The sequence below is a fragment of the Zootoca vivipara genome, chromosome 6 (genome assembly GCF_965207765.1).
Source record: "Zootoca vivipara chromosome 6, rZooViv2.hap1.1, whole genome shotgun sequence".
NCBI lineage: Eukaryota > Metazoa > Chordata > Lepidosauria > Squamata > Lacertidae > Zootoca > Zootoca vivipara.
In genome coordinates this window covers 59264243-59276100 of record NC_142589.1, presented here as the reverse complement: position 1 = coordinate 59276100, position 11858 = coordinate 59264243, and the positions used below count along the sequence as shown (strand labels likewise).

At 44.2% G+C, this 11858-nt stretch overlaps 1 protein-coding gene across 1 annotated transcript; it reads right to left on the bottom strand.

Moving 5' to 3' along the window:
* Positions 1-949: 949 nt before the first annotated feature.
* Positions 950-10808, bottom strand: PITHD1 (PITH domain containing 1). Its single transcript, XM_035118137.3, has 6 exons — positions 10498-10808; positions 7511-7554; positions 6862-6939; positions 3744-3848; positions 3067-3175; positions 950-1739 (listed from the first exon to the last, which is right to left on the bottom strand). Exons 1-6 carry the CDS (start codon positions 10693-10695, stop codon positions 1638-1640), a joined length of 636 nt encoding a protein of 211 aa, XP_034974028.2. The 5' UTR covers positions 10696-10808; the 3' UTR covers positions 950-1637.
* Between the last annotated feature and the right edge of the window lie 1050 nt (positions 10809-11858).

The window sequence follows — 11858 nt, the reverse complement described above, 5'->3', positions numbered from 1 at the left end:
AAGGCTAAGAAGTAAATCCTACTCAAATTGATTGATTGATTGATGGTAAAGTGACATTTGCAAGGAAACATACACAGGATTGTGCTATTATTCCTGCGGTTCAATGGGGAATAATCTGTTATAAGGGTTTAAGGCTGAGCCTTAGTTAAGAACTGGCTACTAGCATGTTGGACTAGAACTAAGGAGATCAGGTTACAGGTAGGTAGCCGTGTTGGTCTGAGTCGAAGCAAAATAAAAAAACTCCTTCAGTAGCACCTTAAAGACCAACTAAGTTTATATTTTGGTATGAGCTTTCGTGTGCATGCACACTTCTTCAGATTCTTTGGTATCTGAAGAAGTGTGCATGCACATGAAAGCTCATACCAAAATATAAACTTAGTTGGTCTTTAAGGTGCTACTGAAGGAGTTTTTTTATTTAAGGAGATCAGGGTTCAAATTCCCACTCATCCATGAAGATCACTGATCTTGAACTAAACATTTTCTCTTGGCCTAGCCTACTGGAGAGAGGGGAAACCACGTACACCACCTCGAGCTCCTTGAAGGAAAGGTGGAATATAAATAATGTGATGATAGGGAGGTTTTTAAGCAGAGGTTGGATGGCCATCTGTCATGGATGCTTTAGCTGAGATTCCTGCAATGTGGGGGAGAAATATCTTTTTTAAAATCTACTGTTGTCAACAAAACTCTGAAGCTGACAGTAGTCCATAAATCTCAACCCTTCCGTACTATTTTATTTCCCCATTGCCTTGCTTATGGACTTCCGAGAGGCATCTGGGTGGCCACTGTGAGAACCAAAAACTGGACTAGCTAGGCCTTTAATCTGATCCAGCAGGGCTCTTCTTGTGCTCTTTGTACTCCTCCACATTTATTTTGTACCAGTCAATTGTGTTAGGCACTAGGGAGATTTCCTGCTTAGAGGGTTAAAAAGAAATGATATAAGCAAGGGACATACACATTCGTTGCCATGTTTATTAGAAAAAATTAAGCCACATTGGTTAGAAAGTTAAGCCCAGGAGAGAGAAACATCCCTCTTCAGGTTTTAGATGCACAGTTGAAGCTGTTGCAATTCGGCAAGCAACTTACTGGATGATATTCATGAAGAAGCATGCAGTACTTTGTACTCTGGAGTACAACCAAATGAATACTGCCATGTACAATTCACATTAACATGAAATTAGCCAACAACTCATCTAGAACACCAACTTATCCCCCTGTATACAGTACATTCAAGAGGCAGAACAGAATCCCAGATGGTACAACACTCCCAGACCAAGTCTTCCACCAGCCTCACACCTTTATGTATGCCAGCAGTAGAAGCAGCAACTGAACAGGAAGATCACTGACTGAAAAAAAACTTCTGCCCTGACAGATACAACATAGTTGAGACAACTGCATTACAGGCAGGCAAAGGCCAATATTTTCAAAACCTACTCCTCAATATTTGCAAGATCTCAAGCCATGATTGTCCTTAGCAATGGTATAATTATTGCTACCTAATTGCCAGCATTTGGTGCCCTGCTTTACCAAAGCAGCCACACCCACACCCACATAAGAATGAATGCTACAATGCTCCTTATAGCCTCAAGTGTTTGACAGTCTTCCAAGCCTCCACAGCAGTCTGGTGGTGCACAAGCCACTTAGGAAATGAAGTTCGTCTCCGGTATGATCTGATCAATTTTGTGGTCAGCTGGGTTCGCTGCTGCTTCGTAGTTGCAGATGGTCACTTCATGTCGATGAGGCTGTACAGGAAAGACAAAAGACTTCCTAAGATGCAACACAGTAAAGTTGAGAATTGCTGAAAGCCAGAGCAGTCCTTTGATCCCATTTCCATTTAGCAGCACCTTCTCTTCCACCATACATTTTCCCTAGAATACTTACCATGCAGATTCCTAGAGTAACCTGTGCTTGCTTTGATGAGTTTTAAGATGATGGTAACCTACCCCTTTGGGGATGCAGTGATGTCTCTTTTCATGTCTTGTCCCCTCAAAGTCTAGCATGCATTATCACTCAGTTATGGCAGGATTGACAAGACAAGTCAGTGGCTGCTTTAACTTGGCAGGGCTCTGCACTAGGGAAAACCAGCAAAACAGCAACAACTGCTTTGTTTACAATCATACCCCAATTTGGAGCAGCAGGTGGGATTGAAGACAGGCAGCCCATTTAAGGAATCTCTGCTTTAGATCCTAGGACAGATCTTCCACATAATCAAAACACATCCTGCACAGAGAGCCTGGGACCAGATTTGTAGCAATCAATTGGCAGGTATATAAAAGTGGCATGTCTGCAAACAGCCACTCATTGAGTCATCTATGAGACATAAGATGCATCAACATGCGACAAGGCAGGAAAGCTTCTTCTTTTTTTACAGAAGGGTGGCTCCCTTATACAATGTGCTAAAAGTAACAAGTAACCTTCAGGAAGTCAAGCAAGCTCAACGGGATAGCAGCTTTTGTGGACTCATCTGCATGGCTTGGGTATATTTCATACTCCTCAACATTACCACAGCAAATAGCACTAAGAACCATAAGGGGTGGGCACCTACTAGAATGCAATAGTTGCATTTAAACCTTGTTAATGTTTTACTATGGATGTGCCTTAAGCACAGACTTTCATATGCTCTTTACCACTAGCCACTAACAACAGCAGACAACAGCTAGGAGTCATTTAAATATACAACATCCAAGGTTGTCACATTGATTTTGCACCTACCCTGGAGTCTCTGCTCAGACAGAATTCCATACAGAATTGTGTGTAATTTGACTTGTCCCCTGCTATTATAAACTCTCCAGTGATGACGGATGGTATAGAATTTTTATAAATAAGTAATGGTATCCTTGGTGGCCTTTCCTGCTGGCACAAGATCTATCTTTGTTTGCTTCCCTTCCCTTCCCCACACCCCACATCCCTTTTTCCTTTTTTATTGTGTCTACTGATCTAGAAGCACATGGGCAGGGACTGTCTTGTTTTTCTATCTCTATTGATAATTTATACAAATTTAAGAAGCTCTGCATGGCCCTCTTTCCTCATAACTGCACACTTTTTCCATTTGTCATCTTGGCCCCTTACTTCTGTCCATTCTCCCCTCAGGCCTATGTAAAAGATCTTCGTTGTCTCAGCACCAAAGTTCTTGGAGATGTGGATAGACAGATGATAAACATTTGAGAAGCGAGCAATTCTGAAACAAAAAAGAAATTTGGTGTTCTGAATATACAATTCTCAGTACAGACACACAAGAGATTGCATTCTGGTCTCTGGAGTAGTAATAATCACATAGGGATAGAAAAACAGTTTTTTGGGGTCACTGTCTCTGCCAACTCCAGACCAAGACACAAGGTCTGGAACTGGCAAAGGTCTGGAACTGACACAAGGTCTGGAACTGGAAAGGGATCACCTTAACTTCCCGGATTGCAGCAGCAGTTAGAGCATTTTTGGCTGTTTCAGCAAACCGACCAGGGCACACTTGTCACTGGTGCTATCTTTCTTTTCTGGAAGAGACCTACCACTGCCTGATCCATTACTGAAATACTCCTCTATCAGATGCTGCCCCTTAAGGCCACTCAAATTCAATTTAACTGCCATGGCTCCTTATGCTCTACAAATTATAGTTCAAAGGAGAAGGTCCTGACATCTGGTACATGGAGAACTATCAGAGAGATGGTGCTGAGGCACAGGTTGAATATTTGCTCCTGTGTCAAAACAAGGGAGTTCTGCACATCCCCAGTGAGAGCTGAGCAATGACTTACTTTGTAGGATATTCCAGTTCTCCAGTAACATCACGATTCAGGCTGAACATCTGATCTGGTTCTCTGGCAGTATCACCAAAAGACATGTGAGGAATGTTCTTAAAGCTGAAATAAAGACAAGACAACAGCAAAGGTCAGCCTGCACAAATTCAAAGTTTCCTTATACAGTATATCCCAATCACTGTAGTAATTTGGCTTTGTACTGTGAAACATAGCCCAACTGCTAGGAGCACCACACAAACGGAGAAATCAGAAGACAAAAATAAGTTATTTTTCACATCCTGGTGCCCTCCAATTGTTTGGGACTGCTATGGCCATCATTCCCATGCAGCACGGCCAAAGGTCAGGAGTGGCAAGAGCTGTAACCCACCACCACCAGGAAGGAACCAGGTTGGAGAAGGCTGGCTTAAGACATGCTCTAAGTCTATCTAATGCAAAGGCAGCCCGATAATGTGCTTTTGAGCTGCACATGTTTTTGAGCTACAACTCCCATTAGCCACCACAACCAGCATGGCCAAAAATCAGGCATGATGGAAACAGTAGTTTGTCAACATCTGGAGGGCACTATAATGGTTAAAAGTTAAAGGGACCCCTGACCATTAGGTACAGTCATGACTGACTTTGGGGTTGCGGCGCTCATATTGCGTTATTGGCCGAGGGAGCCGGTGAACAGTTTCCAGGTCATGTGGCCAGCATGACTAAGCCACTTCTGGTGAACCAGAGCAGCACACGGAAACACCGTTTACCTTCCTGCCGGAGTGGTACCTATTTATCTGCTTGCACTTTGGCGTGCTTTCGAACTGCTGGGTGGGCAGGAGCAGGGACCGAACAATGGGAGCTCACCCCGTTGCAGGGATTCGAACCGTCAACATTCTGATCGGCAAGCCCTAGGCTCTGTGGTTTAACCCTCAGCGTCACCCACGTCCCACTACAATGGTTACCCCTGCTCTATTCCATTGGTCCTCCACTGGTGGGTTGGGATCCACTGCTGGGTCACAGATTGATCTAAGGTGGGTCACAACAGCTGAAATACCACCCTGAAAGTACAGTGGAACCTCGGTTTATGAACACCTCAGTTTACAAATTTTCGGTTTACGAACGCCGCGGACCCATCTGGAACGGATTAATTCACTTTCCATTACTTTCAATGGGAAAGTTCGCTTCAGTTTATGAACGGACTTCCGGAACCAATTACACCCATGCTTTGGGTTAAGTACGCTTCAGGTTGAGTACTCTGCAGACCCATCTGGAATGGATTAATCCACTTTCCATTACTTTCAATGGGAAAGTTCGCTTCAGTTTATGAACGCTTCAGTTTATGAACAGACTTCCAGAACCAATTGTGTTCATAAACCGAGGTACCACTGTACAGGTAATTCTCATCTTATGTCAGGGCTAGGTTCCAGGGATCCATGCATATACACAAAAATAAATAAAGTCATGAACCCCCAGAGTCAGCTCCCCTGCGAGATCCAACGCTACTTGCCCACCTTTGGGAAGGAGGCAGGAGGACTCTAGGAACCTGCCAGAGCCCTCATGCCTCATTCCCAAAGCCCAGTGCCTCACTTATCTGGCTCTGGGAAGGTGGTGCAAGGGCTCTGGGATACTTCCAGGGCCCTTGCACTGCTACCCAAAGCATGGTAAGCCCGCAACAGCAGGTTTGCACAGGTGGGGGGAATAAATAAATGGAGAGTGGATTTCCTCCGCTCTCCATTTACTTAATCATTTCCCTTACCCACCCACGCAAAGCTATGATAGTGTAATTAAAATAAGCATAGATGTGAGTTACCTATATGTAGTAAAAAAAGAGAGAGATACGTCCTCAAATGTATACTTGAGTTGAAGGTAAGTCCCAGGTCTGAAAAAGTTGAAGACTACAGTATTGCCCTAATGTACTGCATAGAAAAGGAAACTGCTCCTCCTATTGAAAAAGAAAGGAGCTACAACTCATGGATCTCTGAGTAACTGGGCTGGTAGATCAGTAGTACCAACATTGCTACAGTACCTAAGGGAAATATTGATTTATTAAATGTTAGCAATTTAAGAATCTTCAACCACATCCCCAATCCATCAACCCCCTGTTCCTTTGTGACTCTGCCCTCAAACCACCACAGATGACAGAATGGCAAGCTACTCACAAAGCTCCTGCACCCAACTGCTAAGGGTACCAACCTGCAAATGCCACAACAGCAAAGCCAAATGCCAATTTGCCTAGAGCACACAGCCAAAACAACAATATCCCACTGCAGCACTAAATATGGCTCTCATGATTCTACAGCAGGCATCCCCAAACTTCGGCCCTCCAGATGTTTTGGACTACAATTCCCATCTTCCCCGACCACTGGTCCTGTTAGCTAGGGATCATGGGAGTTGTAGGCCAAAACATCTGGAGGGCCGCAGTTTGGGGATGCCTGTTCTACAGTTTCAGTTTTCACAGTTGCACACAGGAGTGTAAAAACGTGCACTCTTCCTGATAAATGTGAGGGATCTATATATGATTTCTAGGGGTCGCAGAAGTCATATCATAAGCTTTTATTTGTATGGCCCCATTTTTATGGGCTCCACCTAAGAACTAGCATCCTGTTCAGAGGCGACAAAGGTGCTAGGAGGGAAACCTTAAGTACAGTATGTGCTACCAAGGTGAGATGGGAGTGGAAGAAGGCTAGCCAAGTGGCAAGATGGTTAGAAGCAAGTGGGACAAAGCAGACACCCAAGGAAAGAAGGAGCTGAAGAATGGGAGGCACTCAGGAGAAAGTAGGACTGGGGAAGAGGGACCATTCAGCAGTGGCAGAAAAGCAAAGGAGGAGCATGTATTAGTATAGAAGCCAGATCTTGACAAATTCTGCCAATTGTAGCTTCTGCTATCACTGCTGTATGATGACCTGGAAGTTATGAGAGTAAAGAAAGTTCTTCAGTCAAAGAATTTGAGCATGGGCAATTTCAAATTAACTGAACTTGACTGTTTACTGCAAGCTACACAGTGACCAGTATTGACTAGAATAATGGAAGAGCTGAAGCAAAAAATAAGAATAACCACTCAGTTATCGTCTTGGTAGGATTAGGCATTCATAGCACAATAGTTCCACCACAAAATATATCCCCCTTCAGCACCACTTACAGTCGCATTTCCGATGGGTGTGTATTGTCATCCTCTCCCATCACAATGATCCCTTTTAGTTTCACATTGCCAGTAAAACTGCAACAAGAGACAGATTGCTGGTTTTCCAAGTACAGTAAATTTAAAGCATTTTTTAACAATCCAGAAGATTCCTAGGTGGTGTATTAAAGTGTAACATAAAACTATCTGTACTCATAAGATTAAAATCTTGCAGTAAGAATGTCACACCTTCAACATTGTCCGATGACTCTTCAGAACATTGGAAGGGCTGTGGGTTGCCATCTTTACCACCAGTCATACTGCCGCCCAGTCTACCTGCAGCTCCTTCTGCACTCCCCTCTCTCAATGGAAGAGTCTGAAACTTCTATTATGGCATCAGAAGCTGCAGAGTGCCATAAACACTTCACATATCCCTAACATATCACTCTTTTTGTGGATTTTTAATTGCAACCTGCTTTGAGAGTCAGTCTTTCCTGAAGATCAGGTAGAAACAAAAATAAAATTATAGTAGCCACCTTCCAAAATTACCTCTTACAGCTTGACTGCTCTGGATTTCAAGTTACATTTCAAGAGTGACGAAAAAACAGCACTGAACATGGACAGACGTGAATGTCAATATATCATTTACTCATGCAAAATAGGTACTTACGGAATATTAAACAAAAGCTCTTCATCATCATCACTTTCAACAAACTAAAAGAAACATAAAACTCAATTTAATATAAGGAAATTTATATCCAGTGAATAAAAATGTTGTCCTGCATGCTTCTGTATATGCATTCAATTTGTTCAATGGCACCTTGAGAACACCAGAGGTTACTTTTGGGTTGTAATTTATAAAGAACAAGTTCCTAGCCATCACAGCTAAGAAGAAAAGTCTGGAAACATGTAGGCTGGGCAGTAGCAACATAAACTGAAAGAAAGCCTTGCAAATAAATGCACATATGTTACCTCAGTCCACACATTTCAGCAACCTACACAAAGTTATGGTGCGTATTCATTTTCTCCTTGAAAAATTGAGGAGGAATCTGCTTCCACTCTGCAAGGCCACCCTCTTGGATTGCCTGGAAGCAATAATGATCCATCCCAGGGCAGGTGGCTATTTCTAAGCCTGGGGGAAGAGGCCTCTTATGCCTCCCAGAACTAATGCGCTGTGACTCACAGACCACACCTGCTGCCAGCCTAACCCTGCTCTCCATGCCCATACCATTCTATGTGACTTCAGAACCTGACTTCTAAGTGCACAGACAGAAAATATATAATTTGCCTTAATTCATCTCAGTTGCAGAATGCAGTAATTTTCTAGGCACAGAATTCTGGACATCTAGGCAAACACATACAAATCCAAGTCTGTCTGGACAGAATGGACTGGACATTTGCATCTGCATGTAATTCTTGGACTGATCTGGCAGAAATACCAGCTTGTGAAGAGACGCTGTGAACCTACACAGGGGAATCCTGGACATAAAACCACACAGAAATATATTGTTTGATTTATCTCACTTGTTGGAAGAACTCAGAGGCTGTGGGAAATACCGGTAACGAGGATTAACATCAGAATGACTTATGAGAACCATCGGAAATGAATATGAGAAGCAGTAGAAGTATGAGATGATCAGATCCCCTCCGACCTCAGAGCATGAAGTCTCCCCGAAAAAAATTATAATTTGGCATAATATTTGGATTGTTTAATTATTGAATAATTTGTATAATTCAGAATATATGATGTGATTTGATTGGAATGTTAAAATGGAAAATGTAAAAAATATTATTTGTTAAAAAACCAACAAATCCAAGTCTGTCTTCTTTCAAACCTCTTTGCAATTTAAATCCAAAACAGGCAAGTACAACTTTAGCTCAACTACCTATAGAACAGTCCTGTAACATAGTGTGCACTGGTAATCTATCAGGAGACATAAGCAATAGTGCCAGATGGCACAGCCACCTCTCTGGCCCTTTCCAGTTAATACACAAACTGACTGGACCAGGTGGTGTAACAAGAACTGTCCCTTCACAGTCTATGTATTACGTACATTGACAGACAGTACTGGCAACCAATAAGTTTTTGCTTCTAAAAGTAGGGCTGTCTTATCTCTCTCTGACCTGAAAAGTACACTGGACATCCTCAATACTTTAGTCTCATATGTTCAAGTTCTAAGGGGAAAATGGCATCATGCTTCACATTACTGTTCCCATCCTAAATATACTGTACGCCTTCTGAAGTACTTTATATATTTATATTGGAGAGTTAACTTTCATAGTAAGCATGCAGACTCCCGTCAATCTTATTTGCCATATTAAATTTGTGAGCACTCATAAGAAGAGCTGCTGGATCAGGCCAATAACCCATGTAGTCCAGCATCCTGTTCTCACAGTAGAGAACAAGATGCCTGTGGGAAACTCACAAGTAGGACCCAAGAACAAAAGCACTCTCCCTTCCTGCAGTTTCCAGGAGGCAGAGCATAGCCATCATGGCTAGTAGCCACTGATAGCTTTATCTCCATAAAATTGTCCCATCCTCTTTTAAAACCATCCAAGTTGGAGGCCATTACCACCTCCTGTGGGAGCAAGTTCCAGACATTACCGGTAACTATGTGCTGCATGGAAAAAGAACTTTATTTGTCCTGAATCTTCCAACATACAACTTCACTCGGTGTCCATGAGTTCTAGTGCTTTGACAGAAGAAAATGTTTTTTCCCCCTATCCACTTCCTGCATGCCATGCATAATTTTATAAACTTCTATCATGTCACCTCTCACTCACCTTTTCTCTAAACTACAAAATCCTGAGTGCTGCAAACCATACGTTTTCCAGGTAAAACTTTAGTTTTTGTTTTCTAAGTATTTCAGTTTATACTGTTAAGAAGCCACCTTCAGATAGCTTACCTAAGAGGCAGCTTACAAATATCTTAAGTAAGCCTTGTTTCTACGACAACAAAATAAACACCGTTACCTCTCTGGAAAATGATTAGGATTTTTTTTTTTAAGTTTCCATTTCATAACTGAGTTATAATTTGTATGTGGAAAAATACCTTTCTGCGCAGTTACCACATGCATCCAATAATAATGAATGGGCGGGTGAGTGCCTGGGCGTTTGACACACACCCTTGACCCTCCCTCTGCCCCTCCCCATAACCAGCACCTTCTCTGCTTCGGTATCTACGCCAGGAATGGGGAGCCCTGTGGCCCTCCAGATGTTGCTGGACTCCCAACTCTCATCAGACTCCGCCCAATGGCCAATGATAGGGGTGCATGGGTGCTGACAGGGGGAGAAGCAGGTGCCCCCCCATCAAGTAAATGAATAAAAAATTCTTAACTAACTGAACAATTGCGTCGCAGACAACTCGATTCTGACCCCCTAACCTAAAGCCTGCCCCTTCCCCAAAAATAAATCCTGGATGCACCCATGCAGGGATATCTGGAGTTGTACTTCAGCAACATGGGGTCTAGTGTAGCAACTTGTGTTGGTGCATTGCACCAACGCCCTCCAGGTGTTGTCGAGCTACAACTCCCCGACATAACCCATGGCGAGGCCTGGTAGGAGTTGCAGTTCAGCAGCACCGAAACGGCCACAAGCTCTCTCTCTCCCCCCCACCCAACCCCGCGGGAGGCGAGAGAGAAAGAAAGGAGGGCAGACCTTCTGGCGGTCCCCGCGGTCTTCCCAGGCGCGGAAGACGAGAGCCCCGCTGCCTTCCCTCCGCTCGTTCAGGCACTCCAGGCGCTCGCGGTCGATGCGCAGGTAAAGGCCCCAGGCCTGGCCGCGCCGCTCGGGAGGCTCCTCGTGGTCGTCGCTATGGCAACAGCTGCCCCCGCCGTGACTGTGCCCGTGAGACATGGCCGAGCGCGAGGCGACGTCTCCCCCCCCCCCGCACGCTCCGTTCCCCGCAGCGATAGCAGCAAACACGCAGCCACACGCACTGAGCAGAGGGAAAGAACCCGGATGTCAACAATGGCAGAGCATGCGCAATGCCGCCTTCAAAGGCATCTCCCGGCCCTGTGAGAAATGAGGCCGGCCTCCGTTGACTGCTCCCGCGTCTCTTGAAACACGGTGCCTGTTTGTCAGAGCTAGAAAAAGTAGAGTGTCCCCGCACAGCCTGAACTTCTAGTCCAGGCTTCCTCAAACTCCGCCCTCCAGATGTTTTGAGACTACAATTCCCATCATCCCTGACCACTGGTCCTGCTAGCTAGGGATCATGGGAGTTGTAGGCCAAAAACATCTGGAGGGCCGAGGTTGATGGAGCCTGTTCTAGTCTAACCGCTTGCAATGAAGAAATATGCTGGTAGCCCATATGGGGATCAAACCTGCGACCTTGGCATGATCAGCACCACGCCCTAATCACCTGAGCATTTATCATTAATGTTATTGTTATTAGTTACACACTCTTCACTCCAAGGACCCAGGGTGAGTTACATCATTAAAACACAATATAAAAAAAAGTTCAAAACATCTTACAATCCCAACAGCAAGAGGAGTCTTAAAACGTACAAACATCAAGTGTCAGTAAGCAACTGAGGTGTGACATTTGTGTGCCATTACTTAGTCATAGGCAGTGTCTCCTGAAACCAGGTCACACACTTTAGACCAGAGCTTTCCAAACTTTTCATGTTGGTCGGAGACACTTTTTAGACATGCATCATTTCGCAACACAGTAATTCAGTTTTACTAGCAAACCAGAGGTTAAATTAACCCCTTTCCAGCCCCGGGAGGAGCGCAGGGAGTGTTCGTGCGACACACTAATGTGCCGTGACAGTTTGGAAAGCTCTGCTTTACATGTAGACATGATAGAATTGCCACATGCCACAACCAAGACACACCTGCAGGTTGTGATCTTGAACTCAGTAGTCCACCAGCCATGCTTTCATGGCATTTACAAGGGCCCTGTGGACACATTTGGAAATTATTGCCTTGTGGCAAGCATGGGTGATCTGTGGCCTTCCAAATGTTGTAGGACTCCCAAGTCCCAGTAAGCAAAATATACACCTCAACAAACAACGTGG

Coding starts and splice junctions, on each gene's coding strand:
- PITHD1 (XM_035118137.3), bottom strand. CDS start 10,695: ATGTCTCACGGGCACAGTCACGGCGGGGGCAGCTGTTGCCATAGCGAC. Junction 3,849..6,861: donor CACCCATCGGAAATGCGACT/GTAAGTGGTGCT, acceptor TCTTTATTTCAG/CTTTAAGAACATTCCTCACA. Junction 3,176..3,743: donor GAACTGGAATATCCTACAAA/GTAAGTCATTGC, acceptor TTTTTGTTTCAG/AATTGCTCGCTTCTCAAATG.